Here is a 21,237-nt window from a genome sequence, read left to right as displayed (position 1 = left end):
AGATGCGATGCATTTGTCCCAACGTTGTGTCCACTTCTTAAACATGTGAAAGTCCGTTTTTTGAGAATTCTTTCAAAACTACCTCCGGTTTCTAGAGATTAGGACTATATGGAGGGTGTGGTAGGATATCTGTGTTGTTCTTCTGCAAAACGTCCACTACACAACCAGCAATATGTGGCCTTGCATTATCGTGGTACAGTAAGAAACCATTCTTCAGCAATGGATGCTTCCTTTTGATGTGCTTGATGATAATCGTTGCTGTGTTGATCATCGTCTCTGTGATGGACGTTGAAGGTCTTCCCTCACGCTCAAGATCTTCCACATTTTGCTTTCCTTTCTTAAAAGTTTTATGCCAGCGAAAAACACTTGCCCTCGACATTGCTTCATCGTGGGAAGGTTCGCGTATCATGTTAAAAGTGTCCGATGTCGATTTTGGCAAACGCACACAAAATTTAATCGCATAATGCTGTTCCAAGGACGCTTCCATTTTGAAGACTGGTCACGCCGAAACAAGCTTGCGTTTAGTCACGTGACACTCTGGCACATCAGCCCATATACGCGATCTATCGACCTCTTTGTTAATACAGGCAGCAATATTTCTTTATTCCGCAGAAATTAATATTGTGATGAGTGGTTTCGGGACATAAAATTAGTCTTATTACTTATTGAACAACCCATGTATGAAAGCAGTATTTGCTTTTGCAATTGTTATATCCTTTAATAATAAATTTAGTTTAATCCTTTATCCAAGTATGAGCAAACAAAGTTTGAAAGTATCTTCAGGACTGGGGTAAGGTGGTACAACACTGGGCAACTCGTTGCAAAGGTGGAGCAAGCTAACATCACTCCTATCTCAGTATCTCCCATAATGCAAAACACATCTCCTCGCGGATATGTATAATGTTATGCATTAAAGGAAGGGCCACTACCCAGACTAGTTTCAACCTTTATTAAGGTCTCTTCAGTGGGAGCCAGGTCCAAGTGGAGATACCAGGCAGAAGCATTGGCAAGGTCATCTCTACCTATAGGAGTTGCCAAACAGTGTGCCACCTTTTTATTAAATTACTCTGGATTTAGAGAAAGATGTTGAAAGTTTATTTTTCACTTGGTAAGACTATAATAAATTTAGTTTAATCCTTTATCCAAGTGTGAGCAAACAAAGTTTGCACCTGAAAGTATCTTCAGGACTGGGGTAGGGTGGTACAACACCAGGCAACTCGTTGCAAAGGTGGAGCAAGCTTGTTAACTCCACCTTCAGCTCTCAGGTATGTAAAATTCTTTACTTTCCTTTTACTGACAAATTTTAAAGCCGTCATTTTCTGTGCAATAGCACAACTTTTACTTGTTTATAATTTGTTAATCTATTAGGAATTCTGCAGCTTCTAATAATCATCCACAATATATTGCTTTCAAAATAAATAAAACTGAGACACAGCAAGATTCTCCATTCACTGTATTCCTTAAAATAAAAATATGATTTACATATATATTAACTACCTGTTCTAAAATAAATTTCCTCATGCCTAAAACTGTTCCATGACAACAGGATGTCATGGAACAGTTTAATGTACGTTATTGAGAAGGGTGGGGGGGAGGTGACACTCTGAAGTCGGAAGTTAAGATCTCCATATGAAACATATGCCACAAATATTAAGGTGAGTTATTTGGAAAGTTGAACAAGAAGTTGTGAAGCCAAACTATAATGAATCAAATGAAAAATTTTCATAGATGTTGTAAGTTACATTAACTGAAGTTCACAGAACAGATAATGTCATGGCTGTGTAAGTGGACCATGAAATCATGTAGCATCAGTTTTAAACAGGACTGGCTCTCTGGGTTTAGGGATGAAGGATACAGGGTCCATTACAGTCCATCAAAGTTTTAAAAAAACTATCTATAAAGAATTTTTTTTTTAATATAATGATAATCCAATCCCTGAATGGTTACAAACTTACTGTCTGGGGGTAAATTTTCTTGTCCTTAAATTCTCAAAAAAATTATAAGCACTATAGTAAAATCTAACAATTCTGTCCATTAAGTTTCTTCTCAATTGATCATCTTACACTTGTTCTGTGGAAGTCACTATATAGAAAAGGCAAGTATGGGGGATCTATTAGAATGTGCAGAAGTTAAGAGCCATCCTTGTTAACTTGAATGGACAGCATCTCCACTTTAAGAATCAAATTCCATTGTGGCACAATGTTTTGTAAATGAGTTATTGGCCAGTAGCAGGATGGTCACTGTTTTCTAAGGATGGATAATATGAGGTTCCCATATTATCCATCCTTATCCTATGGCAGTGTGCACCTAGAATTTTCCAACATTACTTCACTTTATATCATTTGTTCATGACATCCTCCACAGAATCAGCATGTTGAAGAAGTGGATTATGAACTTTGTCATTAGGTGCTCCAATCCTAATGTATGCTATGCAGGTACACTTTTAATCACTCATGAAGTATCATTTATCTGTTAAAGAGCATTTTGAGATGATGGAAAATCCTCATGCACCAGTTTAAAAAAAAAAGTTTGTTTTTCATAAATGCATATTGTGGGTCAAAGGTATCTCCACCTTGATGAGGTGGTGATGGGGCTTGCATGCTTTGACAATCCCGAAAGTTATGCCAGCGGTAGTGCAACTATCAGAAGGGCCACTCAAGCTGGACAGGTCTTCGTGGGGTAGGAACCAGACTAAGAGTGATACCTAGGAGAGGGAAACTCCGATACAAACCCTGGTAGTGGGTAGCAGCAACTACCAGTACTGGCCTGAGGCTGAAGACAATTGATGTTAGAAAGGCTTATAACCAGAAACTTACAGGCCGGACCAATTTATAGGACTAAGAGTTAGAACACTGATGTGGAAAGCAAGGGGAAATTACCACATTAATATCCCTAGAAAAAGCAGCATAGAAATTAGAAACAATCAAAATGAGAACCTCTATGAGAGGAGTCATGCCCAGCAGGGGAAGAAATCTTTCACTGGTTTACAACCTTCTCAGGTCGTAAACCAGTGAAACCCTGATACAGACAGAAAGAAGCAGAAAAATTATACAAACATAGGAACATGGAATGTGAAAACCCCAAGGGAAATGGGAAAATTTGAAAACATTAAAAAGGAAATGAAAAGGCTTAATATAGACATACTGGGAATATGTGAAACAAGATGGCAAGATCAAGGTGATTTTTGGAGCGATGACTATGGAATAATATTCTCAGGAAGAGAGAGAAAAGAAAAGCAGGGTTGCCAATAATACTCAAGAAATACTTGGGCAAAAAAGTAACCACAACAATCAAACACAGTGACAGAATCATGGCAATTAGCATCCAATCTGAACCAGTAAACCTGAACATTATAATGGTCTATATGCCTACAACTGGACACAAAGATAAAGAAATAGCTGAAATGATGAGCAAATTGAAGATATATGGAACACATTCAAACAAAGAGATAACACAATAATAATGGGAGATTGGAATGCAATTGTAGGAGGACAGGAGGATAATACTGTAGGAAAATTTGGCTTAGGACAGAGAAACAACAGCAGACAACATCTAGTAGATTTCTGCAAACAGAAGGAATTAATAACCACAAACACAATATATCAAACACACAAAAGAAGAAGATACATCTGGAAGGTGCCCGGGGACAAAAATAGATATGAAATTGATTATATAATGGTTAAAGCAAGATTTAAAAACCAAGTCAAATTTAGTAAAGCTTCCCAAGAGCATATATGTTGATAGTGACCACAATCTCGTATTAATGAAAACACAATTGAAATTCAAAAAACAACCAAAAAAAAAAACAACAACACACAAAGATCAACATATTGAAACTAAACAATGAAAACATCAAAAGACAATTTCAGGAAACCACCAAAAAACTAACATAAGAAAATGCAATGGAAAATACGAACAATAATGATAAGTGGAATCAAATAAAAGACAATATCCTAAAAGCTAGTAACAAAATACTAGGAAGAGAAAAGCAAAATATAAGAAAACCATGGATAACTGAAGAAATATTAGATTTAATGGAGGAAAGGAGGCTATACAAGAATACAGAAAAAGTAGAACACAAAGAAAAATACAAGAAATTAAAAAATCTGATAACAAGAAAGTGTAAGCAAGCAAAAGAAGAATACCTCCAAAGAATGTAAGAAAACAGAAGAAAATCTAGAAACAGCTTATAACCAAATAACAAAAATCAGCAACAAACTGAAAAAGGCCACACATAGTAATGCCTTAATAGATGAGAATGGTAAACTAATTATTTATTCTGAAGAAATATTACAAGAATGGAAAAAATATCTTGAACACCTGTATCAAGGAGAAGAACAGGAAGAAAATGACACAGAAGTTGAAGACAATAGTGGAGAATCAATAACATTCCAAGTGAAGCTCTTCAAAATCTGGATGAGGAAACAAAAAATGACATATTTGAACTAATAGCTAAAATATATGAAAACGGAGATCTCTCAGATGACTTCACAAAATCCCTGATAATACCAATCCTCAAGAAAGTAAACGCTCTCCAATGTGACCAACACAGAACAATAGCCCTAATTACACACATTAGCAAAATAATACAAAACCGAATATATAAAAGAATAGATTCACAACTAGAGGAAGACTAATATGGAACTAAAGAAGCAATACTAAGCCTGAAACTATAATCGAAAAAAGAATGGAGCTGAACCAAAAAACGTATATATGGATTTAGAAAAAATCCATATATACGTTTTTCATGGATTTAGAAAAAGCATTTGACAAAGTTAATTGGAAGATGATGTGGAATATTATGAAAAAAAAGTCACATTGACCACAATGATAGAAGAGTGATCAAACATATATATGTAAGACAAATGGGATACATAAGAACAAATAATAAGGAAGAAACTGTACATATTAGATGTGGAGTAAGACAAGGGTGCATATTATCACCCTTGCTCTTCAACATATATATTGAAAATGCCATCAGAGGAGTTAAAGAAAAGACAAGCAGCGGCATAAAGATTGATGGAGAGGAGATATTTTGCCTCAGATTTGCAGATGATATTGCATCATAGCAAACAGCAGAGGAAGATTAAAAAAGTTAATAAAAACAACAAATGAAATATTTAACAAATACCACATGAAAATAAATGTTGAAAAAAACTAATATCCTACTGGCATGCAAGAAATCAAAGATCATAAAGAAAATGAAATTAAATGGGAAAGAGATAAAACAAGTAAAGAATTACAATAAATGAGAAAGGAAGATAAAAAGAAGACATATAAATAAACACTATAAAGATAAGAATAGGCATAGCAAAAAACCAATTCAATAAAATGGAAAAGGTATTAAAAGGAAACAACTTCTAAATGGAGTATAGCACTTTATGGCAGTGAAACACGGACAATGGGAACAGGAGATATTAGAAGACTGGAGGCATTTGAAATGTGGTGTTGGAGATGAATGCAAAAGATAAAATGGACAGGCAAAAAAATCTAATGAAGTACTTAATGAAGTAAATTAACCCAGAACACTGATAAAGACATTAATAACAGGAAGAGACAGATGGATTGGACTGACGAGAAGAATAATGGAAGGCAAAATCAAAGTAAAAAGAGGAAGACCAAAGAAAAGATATTTGATCAAATAAAACAAAGCACTGCACTAAAAACGTACTATGAAATAAAGAGGATAGCAAACTGAAGAGAAGAATGGAAGGAAAAATCTTGCTGCTTAGCTAACAGAAGATGATAATTTGGGGGCCATGTCTTCAACAATCATGTGTGTAGGTAATAAACTACCTTTTCTGCAAAATGAGCCACTGGACCTTTTGGCAGCTGTTCCTTTGTTAATACAACATTGGATATATAACTCCACTACATTAGTTTTGATTGTTTTGATATCACCAACCCAACTGTTAGATTGGCTGAGGAGTTACTATCATTAAAGTAAATTATATCCCTTTATTAATTTGTTAAAATAATGGTTTTTTTTTTTCCAACATAAGAGTAAGTTTAGATAATAAAATATTTTGTAACTAAGATAAATCTTTAAATAAAAAATGGTATTTAAAATTTTTCTTAGAAATCAAACCTTGTTAACTTTTGCGCTTAAAAGCAGTCAAGGAATCAAGATCTGGCATTGGATTGATTTCTAGGAGGAATCAATCCAATCAAATCTCAAGTAAAGGAACATATACAGGAAAAAAATATATATATGGTATTTTTGAAACCTACTAGTCCATGTTAATTTAATATCACAGGAACCAAATACCTTATGATATAGGTTTCAAATTTTAAACTCCTCAGTGAAGTTAAAAATAAATCTAAGTCAGACCATACCCATTTTTTTTTTTGTACGTGAGAGAGAAAAAAAATTATCCTTGTTTCCATTCTTTACCCATGCACGAGCAAAAGAAAGTATGCATGTGAAGTCATATGTCTCTTAGAACATTAAGTTAAACCTGTCAGAATTATATAAGATCCAATTGACAGAAATTATATCTTAGTTATATCCTTTATCCAACTGTAAACAAACAAAGCTTGCATGTGAAGTATCTTCATGACTAGGCTACTTGAATATGTGATGTCACAAATTGTCTCAGAGTCCCATAATGCATGTAGTGACATGTGGCTTTTTGATTAAAAGATATCATACTGTTTGTTCCAAAAAAAAATAGCTAAAACAGTTAATGTAAAATACATGAGACACAAGTTTTAATACCAATCCCTTATATGTGAGTACCTCTGAAAAGAAAGCCGAAAGCGCTAATAAATACCAGCTACTCTTAAGGACAAATTGGCGTACTTTATTAATCTCCCTGTTGAAAAACATAAGAAATAAAATTATTAATTAATCTGGATGATGAGAATGGGATTTTTAACACCAAACATAAGTAAATGAAACAAACTCACCAAGTTTTTGCTCAATATCCAAGTTATAATCATGAACTGGAACCATAGCCATATATAAATATATGTATAATAGTAAGAAGTTTTGCACAGAAGAGGGCATGCAATCATATCTGTCAGTATGTCACACACAATATCCAGTGTGAGTGAGAAAATTTACTTTTCCAGAGAGAGATTAAAGACATCATACTCAAGTGATTGGATTCAAATTGACTGAAGATGTTCTTACAGAATACCATCTATTTCTGCTTGGCTAAAAACAGTCTTTTCTGCAGCATCCTCTGCATTCTTGACTGCCTCATATAGTGAATATTTGTGGACTTCAAATATTTCTTTTGTACTTGAACTTCTTCAACAACTACAGCATCACTCGTACACTACGTTAAATTCAGAGTTGCCAGATAAAACTTAAGAATTTCTATTTTATTCTCTTTTTATGTCTGTAACCTCTTCAAAATAAATTCATTTTTTCTCCCTCTGTGACCATGTTTTGGACACAGAAGAAAACATCAATACTACTTAAAAGGCAATTTTTGGTCTTTGCTTTAGCAATGAAGTCTTCTAATATCAAAAATTTGGTAGACCAAAGCCTACACGGTCATCTGGTATCCAATTTACAGAGGAGAGGTTTAATTTTGGTCATAAATGAAAGAATTTGGTGAGAGGATGCTTTATTCAAATGATTAGTTAATAATAACTTCATAGAAAAAAATAAACTAACATTAATTCTATCAACAAACTGAAGCCAATAATACAGCCAAAAACATGTGATAGACTAGTAAGCCATATGGAGAGTGATACTTTGTCTGGTCCTCCAATACAAACAGACATTACCGTGACAGTTCAAGTTGTGTTCTTATTGCACAGTTAGGCACAATGGTGCCTAACTATGCATTAAATTTTATTGGACCAAACATTCACAAACTGGTCTCTTTTTTGGCAAACACTTAACTGTAATGCAATAAATCTAAAAGTTCCATATTTCTATAACCAAATCACAGAAATCCGAAATAATTCTTTAAGGATATCAGAAAAAAAATTCTGCAATTAAAACAAACAGTAGCTGTTTCTCAACTGGTTGATTTACACGTCACTAAGCACACACAGTCTATAAATACACACATATATATATATACGCTCACATACACACTAAAACATGCAAACACTGTATTTAAGTTACTGTTAGTTAAAACAGTATGTGTATGGCAAACATCCACTCATGCATCAATAGACTTTCATATAAAGCATGCTGCAGAGGAAAAAATCATTTTACAATACCTATTTACAAGCATGTTTACTTCATGAAGAAAGAGTTCACAAAATTCCATCTTGCATCTGAAAAGGGGATAACATGAAATGTATATGCTAAAAACAGCTTGATGAGAGAGAGAAAATAATATCCCTGTTCTGAATCATCCAGAGAAATTGGATTAAAGATAGATGTGACCAAGCCATGCCACATCTAAAATCTTATGTGAATGTATTTGACAAAATTATTTTTTTAATTTAAATTAAGGGGATATTAAATCCCACATTGTTTTAAAACCGAATAAGAAACTCAAAGATTGGAATCAGAGAGTTTCATGCCGACCATAGTAAACTATAAAAGTATCAGCGATTACTAGCGTGAGCCAATGCAAGCAGTCCTAGTACGTAGTACAATCTCGGGCAACTCGCAGCAAAGGTGGTAAAGTTCTGATCGCTATTCTTGGTATTTTCCATAATGTAAAATCACATTTCCTAGGAAATGTATGCTGTTAATACATTATGGTGGGAGGTTACTACCCAGACCAGTTTCAGCCTTTTTTGAGGCTTCATCAGTGAGTAGCTAGACCAAATAGATACCAAAAGGTATAGCGAAAAGAACTTATATACTCTGCTATACGAGTTGTCAAAAAGGTGCAACCATTAAGTTACTTAAATATAAAGAGCCAATAGGCTTCATTTCGGCGATATAAACATTATTTAAATTAAGGGGATATTAAATCCCACATTGTTTTAAAACCGAATAAGAAACTCAAAGATTGGAATCATCAATTTTTTTTTTATTACTAATTAATGTAGTGAATAATATATATACTGTCAACTAGTTTTCACTAAATAGCAAAGAGCAGAAGACAATTCACAGTTGATTAAACCAGAACTTCCATAAAGACTTGACTAATTATAAATAAATGTTTCTGTATCTATTAAACTATCACACACCACTTGGCAGGTACCATACTAAGTATGAGTATTCCTTACATAAAAAAAGAAAAAAAAAGAGGTGATTTAAAAAAAAAAGTTTGTTTTGTTCAACATAAGTAATGCATTCTTTAATTCTCACTATACATGTAATTATCCTAAAATGTGCTTTCCTTTAATGTGGGTTTAAAATGTAAGCTAAAACACAATTTGTGTTTTCTTTTGTTTATTGTTTCATAATGAAGGGTGAATTTAAATAATCCATAAACAATAATTTAACAGAAAAGAGAAATAATGACATTTACAAAAACAAGCAGATAGCACTTGAAGTGGAGTGCTATCTGCTTGATAATGTGAAAAGATAGCACTTTTCACATTATCCAGTCTTTTGCAAGATAAAAACTATTTTCTTATATAAAATTTTCAAGCATTTAATTACACTTTGAGAGCTGTGAAAATAAGCTCAGGACAATACTATATTAAAATTGTGCATCTATTCAAGAGAAGGAATAAGATTGTGCTTTTTTTTTTTTACAATTACCAGTTCCTTTTAATGAAATTATAATTATTTAAAAAAAAAAAAATAAGATTGTCTATTGTGCATACTATATATATATATATATATATAAGGCCAACATTAAATCAATGCACTGATTTGAAATGATAACTGGAATTTAATTTAAATGTATTTATTCATTCAATAAAAAAACTTTAAAACAATGGTGGCTCATTTTTCTCCCTTCTTGAATGAAATAAAAATCTGAAGTGTGATGTGTAATGAAAAGAACACTATAATAGTGGTGTGAGAGAAATGAGGGGATGTTTATGAAGTTTCTATCATATAGAAAGAAAAATATTTAAGTTATCAATTGTGGGGGGGGGGGGTTGAAAGTTTGGGTCCTATGAAAAAATGAACCGTCTTTCATATATAAAGAACTGCGCAATTCTTTAAAAGGAAATGCTGTAGTGCTCAAATTAAGGATTTCAGATCAAGTTTTATTTTCAGCTCTCTGCAAATAACACGTCTTTAATAAATTTGATGGCAACCACCCATGATCAAATAACTTGACGGTGAATGAGATGTTTTAAAATGTGAAAAATACATTTTGAATACATTTAGAAAGAGGCTAAAAATTCAGTTCTGCTTGTTACCTGTGGCGAGTGAATCTCTGGAGATCTGCATATGAGCATTTCTAGTTACATGGTAAATATATATTAGATTACAGATTATATAAGTAAAGTGGATAATAGATCCAGCAATTTCAAAGCCAAATGTAGAAATTATGAAAGTTACATAAAAATAAGTTGACTAGAGAGCTTACAGGAATACGCTCACCGGCATTCATGAGTTGCCTTAGCACGGACCACTTTGAAAACATAGGTACCACCCAAGTGTCTATACATTCGCTTTCTATTAGTCCATTTTGCTAGATCTAATATCCACTTATATAATTTTGCATCACCGAACTGAAGCCTTTTGGATCTTTATTTTAGTAAATACTTTTAGGCACCAACCGAGAATTCGCTTACGAAAAACACCTCTCCAATATTTCAATTTCCTTAGTATTGAACAAGAGTTCTTGCTCTCTTAAGGTTTCTGCCTGGTCTCCGAGGAGAAACAACCCAGTTTGAAACAGCTGTCAGGACAGTGAAACCTTATCAAAATGGACTAATAAAAAAGCAAATATATAGACACTTGGGCAGCGCCTATGTTTTCTAAGCGGTCCACCCTAAGGCAACTCGTGAATGGCAGATGTAGAAACTTTTATAGTTTCTAAATTTGGTTTGAAATAATGCTGGATCTAATATCCACTTTACTTATAATTCTGTATTTTCAAACTGAAGCCTTTTGGCTCTTTATTTTAGTAAATGCTATTAGAAATGGTTATAACTTTACCACATCTGCTCATGAGAGACTTTGTAAATGTGCACTTTTAGTTCACTTAATATTCCTGATGGTGAATGTTAACAACTGCACACAAGTCTATTGGTGAACAAGAAACTTCTGAAGAAAAGGAATTGGTTCTGCTTACCTAATCCAATAATACCCTTAGTACTTAATCACTGAGGAACAGAGCCTCTGTAGCTCAGTCGGTATAGACGAAGCCTTTTGGTCAGAAAGACCTGGGTTCGATTCCCATCTATGACGTGATGAATTTATCTGGTCTCTTTCGACTAAAGGTAAGTTAGCTGGTCGCATACCGAGGTAGAGGGTTTTTTCACCCGGAAACCCAGGGTTTTCATCCCTCAGAACAGGCAAATTGGTCCGCGAACACATACATACATACACACACACACACACACACACACACATGGATTTACAGTCAAAAATACATACCTAATCCCTCATTACGAGAGCTCAACTAGTCCTAAGGGATGGGCGAGGAATGGGGGAAATCCCATATGAATAAATAAATAAAACTGAGGAACAGCCTCACCAGAACTGAACTCTCAACGTACCTATTTGTTTACCTATAGCAGTTGTGGCCACAATCACAATCAGTTCTTTAGCTAATTCAAATACAGTGATCTCTCAAGCCTTGAGTGTGCTAGTTTGTCAACTGACTTCTGGCACATCTGGTAATTAGTTATCCAACCCTTCACTTTTCCCACTGTGGAAATAATAATTAGGGGATTAATATAGATATTTCTTGTCATGTATGCCTTGGCAAAGAAAAAGAATAATCCATATAATCTGTTTGGACTTCGCACATCTTAAGATTCTTGCACCAACCGGGTTTTCTAGGAGCCAAATGTGATGTGCTTGCTGACACTGCCAGGCCAAGTCACTTCATCACCAAGCACCAACCATCATTTCCACAAAATCCACACAAAAGCTAAAAATTACTTCTGTTATCACAATTTAGCATTTGAAGAATCTACAGTCTTCAAAACCTGCCATACTAGTTATGGATGCCACTGCATTCAATAACTGTGTATAAAATCTTTCTTTAGTCATTCCACTTTCAGGTCACTACTTCAGTCTCAGCCCAGCATTCTTGCATAAGAAACTGTCTTTGGTAAGTTTTCAATACTACTCGTTGATGGAATTCTCAGATGAATCTTTTCCAAGTTTTTATTAATATCACAACTGCATGACATTCACATTTTATATTATACAGAAGCTATACTGTACCTTTTCTTGAGAAACTGCCATTTTAATATGGAATGCAGCACCAATGTGTAATTAAAAAGAGAACTGTTTCTTTAGTAAAAAATTTGATGCTTGTTCCTAGCACATGGAATTTAAATTTGTTAATACTGCCAAGTGTAAGCAAACTTTGCTTACACTTAGATAAAGGATTCAACAAGAATATAATTTCTTGGCCTTTTAAATTTAATTTGTAACCAGGTGAAAAATTTTTACAACTTGCTCTAATTCAGAGTATTTTAATAATGAGGTGTAACACCTTTTCTATACTTGTATATGAGATATGACTTCTACATTACTTCAACCCTGGTATCTCTTCTGTCTGGCTCCCACTGATGACATTTTATAACGTTTGTTTTTGGGCTTGATTCCAGGGGAGTAGAGCAGTTCTGCTTGGTGGAATGCTTTTGCCTGTCACTGAGTAGAACCACCGATGAGATGTTGATGAATTTAGAGTGATCTTTTTGGGTCACTCAAAAAGATGTAGATGGAAATGGACTGAACATGTACTGAGAATGGATTGGAGGAAGAAATTTTGTGTACCTTTGACATGGATCACAGAAGGAAAGGCCTAAACCAATTTGGCAGAGAATGACTGAAAAAATAGCAGATTGCAGGTTTGACAAAAATAATGAATAAAAAATGATTTTTGATAATTAAACGTACATTTCATAATTACTCTTGCACAGTGACAAAACCAAATCCAGAAAGCCCAGTTTTGCATGTATTTTTCTTAAATTTATCATTAAAATGGTCTAATGTTATTTTAAGAGTAATCCTGAACACCAGATTTCAAGCCAAGGAAGAATTATGATCATTCTTTCAAATTGTATTACCAATAATTTTTCCTACTTCATATTCTCCAGAAATGTTTTCTAATCCTCCTTCACTGTAAACTGTTTCCATCCAAAGTAATGGAAATCTCACACAAAAAAAAAAAAAAAAAACTATCCCCTATCAAAGAAAATTTCCATTCATGTCATATCAAAAAATCCATCATTCACTCACACAGTTCCATCAAAAAAACCTAAGGAATCATTTTAAGTGGCAGGTAGTTAAGATTAACAGGTAGTTAAGGATAAATCTGTTTATACAGGCATATCCTGGTCATAAAAGCAAGATGGAACTAAGAGACATTTAGTTCAAGACCACCATCATATAGTGAATCACTGATTTTTTTTTGTTTTATTCCCTCACTTTTATCATGAATGTAATCATTTAAAGAGAAAAAGCGCCATTCATAATAAAAAGAAATTTTGAATGCAATAAACCAAAGGAAGTTATCTAAGTCACCTGGTTATGAGGAATTTCCTATTGAACTGTGGCGGCAGAGTAGCAATCACTTTCCTGTTTGAATATTTTAACCAAATATTATATAATGGTGAAATTCCAGATGAGTGGAAGACAGGTATCATAATACCAATTTTTAAAAAGGAAGATAAACAAAAGGGTGAAATCTATAACATTGCTAAGTCATAGCTACAAAATTTTCTAAAATTATTATTACAAAATTATTTAAAATAGAATCCAGACTTTAATGAATAAGACAACAGGAGAAGATCAAGCAGGTTTCAGACCTAGAAGGTCTACTATAGACCATATTTTTACAGCCTAGCTGTAAGGTACTGAGCATACAACTTACCTATATACTGCAATTTTATTGACTTCAAACAAGCATTTGATTCCAATGACAGGAACAAAATGATAAATATCTTAAAATCTATGATGTTAGATTCAGAACTACAAACCTTTATTAGGAATTATAAATATACCAAAGCAACTGTCAAATTTAATAAAATAAAAACAGACACATTCATTCAAAATAGAAAAAAGGAGTTATGCAGGGTTACCAATCACACCAAATTTATTTACTATATATCTTGAAAAAATATGCAAATCCATAGCTGAAGAACAAAGTCTACAAATGAATGGCACGAATATCAGCCGCACTAAACATGCAGACAATATTATTATTCTTGCAGAATCTAAAGCACAATTCGAAAAAACAATAAAAATTTTAAATGAAGAGTGCAAAACTTTTGGAATGAAAATAAATCTAAGCAAAACTAAAAAACAATGAAAATAAGAAGAGATGAAGAAAAAATTTCAATAAGCTTAGAAAATCATATACTTGAACAAGTGAAGTAATTTACATATCTTGGCAGTCTCATTACTCACAACCTCAACAACAGACTGAACAAATGATGGTCTAATATAATTAATTAAACAAAATATGAAAAAATAACAGCATTTCAAACAGCCTCAAACTCGATAAAAACTTTTCTTATACCTGCAGAAATGTATGAAACCATGGACACTCAATGAGAAATACAGAAAATTGGAGTATCTCAGGTGAAATGCTTAAGAAAAATAAGACTCAGTGGTCTGAACACAAATGAGCAAGTCAAACACAAATTAAACTATAGAGAAGATATCACAATTACATTTCCAGAGAATGTCCTTTCAAAGATTATCAAATATAGTCTTGAATGGAATCATTGGAGGAAGATGATCAAGAGAAAGACCAAAAAACAACTTGACTACAATCTTTGAAGAAAAGGTCACAATTATCAAGCTTCAGCAAGGTGAAAGAGATGGCCATTTGGCATTTGATCAGATGGCAAAGATTTGTTTATAGGGAACTCAAGCAGTCATCTGATGGATGAGAAAGAAGAAGTAATGTATTAATAACATTTATAAACAATCGTATATGTGTATAAATTATGTAAATAAGGATATATTTACGTCAGATATGCATACGAAAAATGTAGAATAATTTTTGCAAATCAAAAAGTTATTCTGAATAGCTTGGAAATTGTGGATGGCAATGATTCACCCACGTACAAATTAACAAACATTTAACCAAAGTATTCAAACAACATACTGACAACACATCTTTGCACATAAAAAAAATCAGCCCACTTTAAAGCCAGTATAGAAAACTTCACACTCCAACACACTGAAATGGTCCATTTTGATGTCTCCTCTTTATTCACTAATGTCCCACTCAAACAAACCTTAAGATCTCATTCAAGCCATGTTTCCTCCCAATATCTCAAGCTCTGTTTCAGTTCACCATGAACTCAGGCTATTTCATCTGGCAAGGAAAATTATACAAACAGATAGAGGGGACAGCCATGGGTTCCCCACTTTCTCCATCCCTAGATAATTTCTTCATAAAGACCTTTGAACAAAAAACCCCACATAAACCCACTGTCTGGCTATGCTATGGAGAACGTATTCTCCATAAAGCCACATGGCATGGATATGCTCCACATTTTCTTAATACATCTACACAATCAACACCCCCAGCATCCAATTTACCTTAGAAAAGGAAAACTGGATGCTGCAAAGCAACAATCTCCCATTCCTAGACACTGTGATCACACACCAGCCTGATGGATCCCTGGCATTCTCTGTTTACAGAACATCCACACACACACACACACATACCAGGAGCATATATTCCAGGTGTGCTAGGTGTGTGGCAGATACCCAAGGAATAACAATATTACCAATATTGTATTTCTGAATTTATTTCTGTTAAAAATTATTTCCTGATTCCTAAAATTAAACAGAATATACTAATACTTCATGAAGAGAACACTTTTCAACACATAAATATTGCATCACATCCCATTAAAAGCCCGGTTACGTGTTCACAAATACAAACACCTTTGAGCCCTTTGAACAGATGGCACAGTAAGTCAAATTATTAGCATTTCAGTGGTTTTAAAACCACCCAGAAGGCGAGACAGGGTGTGCTGAGACAATAGCACCCAGAAATCAGTGGCTGTGATTTATGTCAACCAATCCAATTGAACATTGTCATAAGTTGCTGCTTTTGTTTCTGAGTTTCACTGTTTTGTGTAAGTGTGAACTGACATGTTTAGGACACCAATATAGACAATTTTTTAATATATTACTTTTTATAAATAACTTATGACTTTTTTGTCCATATTTACAACAAAAACAATGTTGACATCTACTGAATGTCCCGTTTTCTGACAGAGTTTTTGCGGATTGTATGATTGTTAATTGAAGGAGGTAAGCCTCGTCCTTATCTTACAAATTTTATACCTATGAGTAATTCAAATATACAACCACATATAGCATTCTCCTTCATTATTGCTTTCTAGTACTGTATATCTTAAAACAAATACATTGTTCCCAACTCTATGCAAATTTGGTTGCAATTAATTGCACTGGACAATTAAGATGACAGGTGATGCGCTATGCACTCTTAAAACTTTCATACATCAATTAAAATGCAATCATACGGTCAAATTAATGTGAATTTTGTAGCTCGCCTTGCATAAGCCACATGATAGCACACCCATTCAAAATGGGCATGCAACACCACTGATATACATACATTCACCAGCAGTCACACCACTCTCCCTTATTACAGAGCAAAATTAATCAGTTCGGATAACAATGCCTTAATTACTGAACTTGGCCACATTCAACACCAAACATGAAGCTAATAGATAAGCTTAGATGTTGACTGTTTCACGATTTATTCTTAAACAGTATTAACAACACCAAACAAACTATTTCACAGCATGTATACACGACAATGAGTAAGTGAAACAATACAATTGTAATGGACAAAAGATCTAAAGTCCTATTTTGGCACCCTCTAACGTTGGGGGAAAAAAATTATAGCTATGTGGGAGTTGCTGTTAAGATAACAGTCTCCCAATTTTTTGACAAATTAATGGAACTGTATTTGTTCAGGTTAGGAGAATTCTTCATAGCCATGGCTGACTTAAAACAATCTTTCGGATCTGTAATGACTTCTAAATAGAACATTAGTTTTCTTCCATCTAATCCTATGTGAAGGGGTGTCCAAAGCATAGTCTGCCAGTCCTGACTTGACATAATAATGGTAGTGAACGCATTTTTTTATGTTCTTCCATTGGAAGAACATGAAATATATATTTGCTACCCATTATAGGATAAAATAGCACCAAAATAGGACTTTAGATCTTTTGTCCATTGCAACTGCATTGTTTCACTTACTCAATGTCGCGTATATACATGCGGTGTTGTGATCTGATGATGCTGATTTGAAATTCGTGATATTGACTTTTTGTGTGGCAATATTGAAACACATCCATCACATTAAACTGTTATTAAACTTCTTTTATGTTTTTAATTCTTTCGTCATTACTAATCGTTTTATGTTTCATGTGCCTTGTACTGCAAATGTATAATAACAATATATCTATCTATATAAAAATATGAGATAATGTGCCATGTCAAAAGTGTATTTAAGATCCTAAAAATGTAATATTTGCATTTGATTTTTGCAATATTCGCTGCGTATGTTTTGTATTGAATATAAATACAATAAATATTATAATGATATATGTCTATATTACGATTTTTTTCGAGGGGGGGGCTGACATCCGGAAGTTTGGGAAGCACTGTTCTAGACTGTTAAACGAACCAAGCAGTGACAGACCCATATCAGAAAATTCAAAGAGGAGTACATATCAATACTTGAAGTAAAAAAAAAAAAAAAATCAGCTAATGCCTTTTTTTTTTTTTTTTTTTTTTTTATTCCCGTATACGATGAGTAGGCGAGGCCATTTAGCCCTATCTAACTTTTGGAGACTGAGTGGGCAGTTCAATCTCCACTGGTACCAATCTGAGATAGATGGCCCAAGGCTATCACTAATTAAGCGGTACACAGGTGAAGAGTGACGGCTCAAATGTCCCGCCATCTCGTGGTCCCAAACTCTAACACAATATATTTAATGTCTGAAATAATGTGGGTTCTACGGTCGATTTTGTTGAGTTTACGGGACGAAAAACCCGAGTTTCCGGGAGGAAAAACCCGCTTGCCCATGCCAGAGATCTACTAACTCGGAAACCGGTCGAAAAAAGCGTAGAAAATTTCCTATAAAGCTGTCAAAAACTTGAAATGTGGAAAGGCACATGGAGTAGATGATATTCGACCAGAAATGCTTAAGTATGGAGGTTTAAATGTTTTGCAGTAGCTACACTTATAATTCAGAGGGCCTGGACAGAAGGTCAAATTTCCAATGATTGGAGTAGAGCTCTAATAGTACTTATCTATAAAAAATGGAATAAAGCTGAAATTACAGAAGAATTTCTCTATCGAGTATTCCAGGTAAGATTTATGCAAGCATACCTGAAAAGAGGTTGACAAAGATCATGGAAGAGAAACTTGGAGAAGAACAAGCAGGGTTCAGGTCAAATACAGGTTGTCAAGATCAGATTTTCACTTTAAGACAAACAGTTCAGAAATCGTAAGAATATGACAAGGATCTGTATTAAGTTTTGTAGATCTGGAAAAGGCATGCAACAAGGTGCCCAGAGAAAAGCTTTTCAAAACACAATAATTATATGGGGAAAATCAGGGGTAAGACAAGGATGCATATTATCTTTACTTTTATTCATCATCTATATGGATCACATTATGAAAGACAGTGGCATTATTCCTGATATTAGAATTTGAGATGACAAAATTAGTTCTTGGCTTTATGCAGATTATGTACTCCTAAACGCATCTAGTGCATGCCTCCAGGATTCACTAACTAAATTGAATAACAGCTGTAACAAATTTGGCATGAAAATCAGCAATAAAAAGATCAAAAATATGAAAATAGGCAGGAACATAAAAAAACTTCAGCTGCTTTCTGAATGGAAATCCTATAAAACAAGTAAAATATTTCAGTTTTTTAGGCACAATATTTAGTGAAGATGGCAAGTTAAATCTGGAAATGACAACAGAATAAGCAAAGCTGGTATAATGGGTAGCCAGCTCAATAAATTTATATGGAATAAGAAAGAAATTAGCCAAAACACCAAACTAGCAGTATACAAGAGAGTGTTTAAAACAGTTTTAAACTATGGATCTGAGAGCTGGATTAGAAATAAATCACTTGACTAAAGACCAGAGATCACAGATATGATGATTCTGAGAAAAATCAGAACATGGCATCAATGGCAAAATCATATTGAAAATGAAGATATTTATGAAGAATGTCTCAGCAAAGCTAATCTAAGGTAGTATGGCCACTTAAATAGAATGGGTGAGGAAAGGTTAGCAAAGTAGGTGTTTGGTGCCAAGATGGCAGGAAAGAGACCAAGAGGAGGACGAAGGTCTAGGTGGAATGATTCAGTCAGAACTACCTTAGAAGAACGAAATGTTAGATATGACAATATCGAAGTGCTTACAAGTAATAGACTAATTTGGAGGAAAATTGTGGGTAGGAGATTAATAATAATGTGAACTTAATCATGCAGTGCTGTCATAGTAACCTGAACACCCCTTGTATATATCAGGAAATTGATGAAGATGATATCATAAGCTTTGTCAATACATGATCACAGAATTTCTTATATAGTGAAACCTGTAGAGTATCCATAACTATAGAATAACATGTATGCCACAGTAAATAACCTTTTTATTATGTAAATATTTTGTCTTATGTACCATAAGACATCATCAGTAAATTATCGAACAAAAATAGAAATTGAATTCAAAAAACAGTAGCATGCATGTTTAAATTCGAATCTCTATGTATGCAGTTGTGTATTCATAGATTAAAACCTAATGGGCTGAAATTAAAAATAATTAAATTAAAATATAATAGATAAATTTATTTATCTATTATATCTAAAATCTATGTAGCAGCTTATCATTATGCCAATGGATCATGTGGTTGGCGTTTTCAATTCCATGTTGTGCAAGGCTAGATTTGCGAGGTTTGAAAGGACGGATGTGGTTTTGTTGTTCAGGAATATGTTTATTTATAGATTGTTCTGTTTGTCCATCAGAACGCGTCCCAAGCAAGAATTTGAAAAATAAATTAGGTAGAAGTTAAATGGATGTGTAATCTTATCAAGCAAAAAATTTGTAAGAAAAGAATGATGTGAAAGGACTACCATTGTATAAGGATGATCATTATGAAATTATAAGAAAGCTAAGTCTGAGTATGGCAAGATATTGTCTTATAACGCTAAAGATAACCTCAAAGAATTCTATCGATATGCTGCAAGTAAAAGAAAGAATGAATATGAAGGAATAACAACTCTAATGAATGCAGATAGCATGAGGGTGACAAATGCAGAAGAGCTTATTCAACTAATGAGTGCCCATTTTGCTAAAAGCTATCAACCTGGTGTATGAAACATTGAGTTCACTGGATGAATAAATGTAAGTGTATGAGGCAGAGGTATTAGAGGAGTTGCACAAACTGAATAAGGGGATATCAGCACAGGCACTAAAAGAGTGTTCAACTGAACTAGCTATTCCTTTGACCAGGATATATAATTTGAGTTGGAACAGGAAAGATTCTTCAAGAATGGAAAGAATGTATGGTATTCCCATTGCACAAGGGTGGTGCAAAGACCGATGTATCCAACTCGGCCAATCAGTATCTCAGGAGTGGTAGAGAACATTTTGGAAAAATTGGTTAGGGCTTGCATTCAGCAATGGATTAGCAGTGAATCTCTACTTTGCAATGAACAGCATGGGGTTTACTAAGGGAATGTCATGTTTTAACAATGCTCATATTCTATAATAATGTTACCATTGAACTGGACAAGAGGAACAGATACACCATGATAATTTATATTTTGATAAGGGGTTTTGGCAGAATACAGCATGGAAGACTGTTGCATAAATTTGAGAATATGTGTTTAGATTATAAAATATTAGTCTGGATGAGAGGATGGCTAACTGACATATCAAAAAATGGTATATGGGGAATGTGAGTTTGCAAGATTTAAGGTAACTAGTGATGTACCACAAGGATCAGTCCTTGGTCTACCGTTTCTTCAATCTGTACATTAATAACATTGGGAAGGATATGACAGACAACATACAGCTATTTGCTGATGATGCAAAGATAGGTAAGGTAATCAGGAATGCTTCTGATAGGCAATACTCGCATGTATTGCCAATTTCGCATGTTTCTTGCAGAATGATTTGAATAGGCTGGAATTGTGAGCATGAG

At 33.9% G+C, this 21,237-nt stretch overlaps 1 protein-coding gene across 3 annotated transcripts in view; it reads right to left on the bottom strand.

The window, feature by feature from the left end:
* The window catches only part of LOC150092591 (low-density lipoprotein receptor-like), a 400,302-nt gene that overhangs the window by 17,788 nt on the left and 361,277 nt on the right, over positions 1 to 21,237 (bottom strand). Inside the window, exon 22 of one of the 3 annotated variants that reach the window (XM_090414387.1) lies at positions 8,185 to 8,241. The exons of the other annotated variants lie outside the window; for them this stretch is intronic. Within the exon in view, the coding sequence (XP_090270513.1) occupies positions 8,221 to 8,241 (21 nt within the window). The 3' untranslated portion in view covers positions 8,185 to 8,220. The remainder of the gene's footprint in view (positions 1 to 8,184; positions 8,242 to 21,237) is intronic. 3 annotated transcript variants of the gene reach the window in all.

Source organism: Typopeltis vanoorti, chromosome 25, assembly GCF_054136105.1.
Source record: "Typopeltis vanoorti isolate ZY-2024b chromosome 25, IOZ_Tvanoo_1.0, whole genome shotgun sequence".
In the NCBI taxonomy this organism is placed as follows: domain Eukaryota; kingdom Metazoa; phylum Arthropoda; class Arachnida; order Uropygi; family Thelyphonidae; genus Typopeltis; species Typopeltis vanoorti.
The sequence above is the reverse complement of the archived record's forward strand: the minus strand, read 5'-3'. Positions and strand labels throughout refer to the sequence as shown.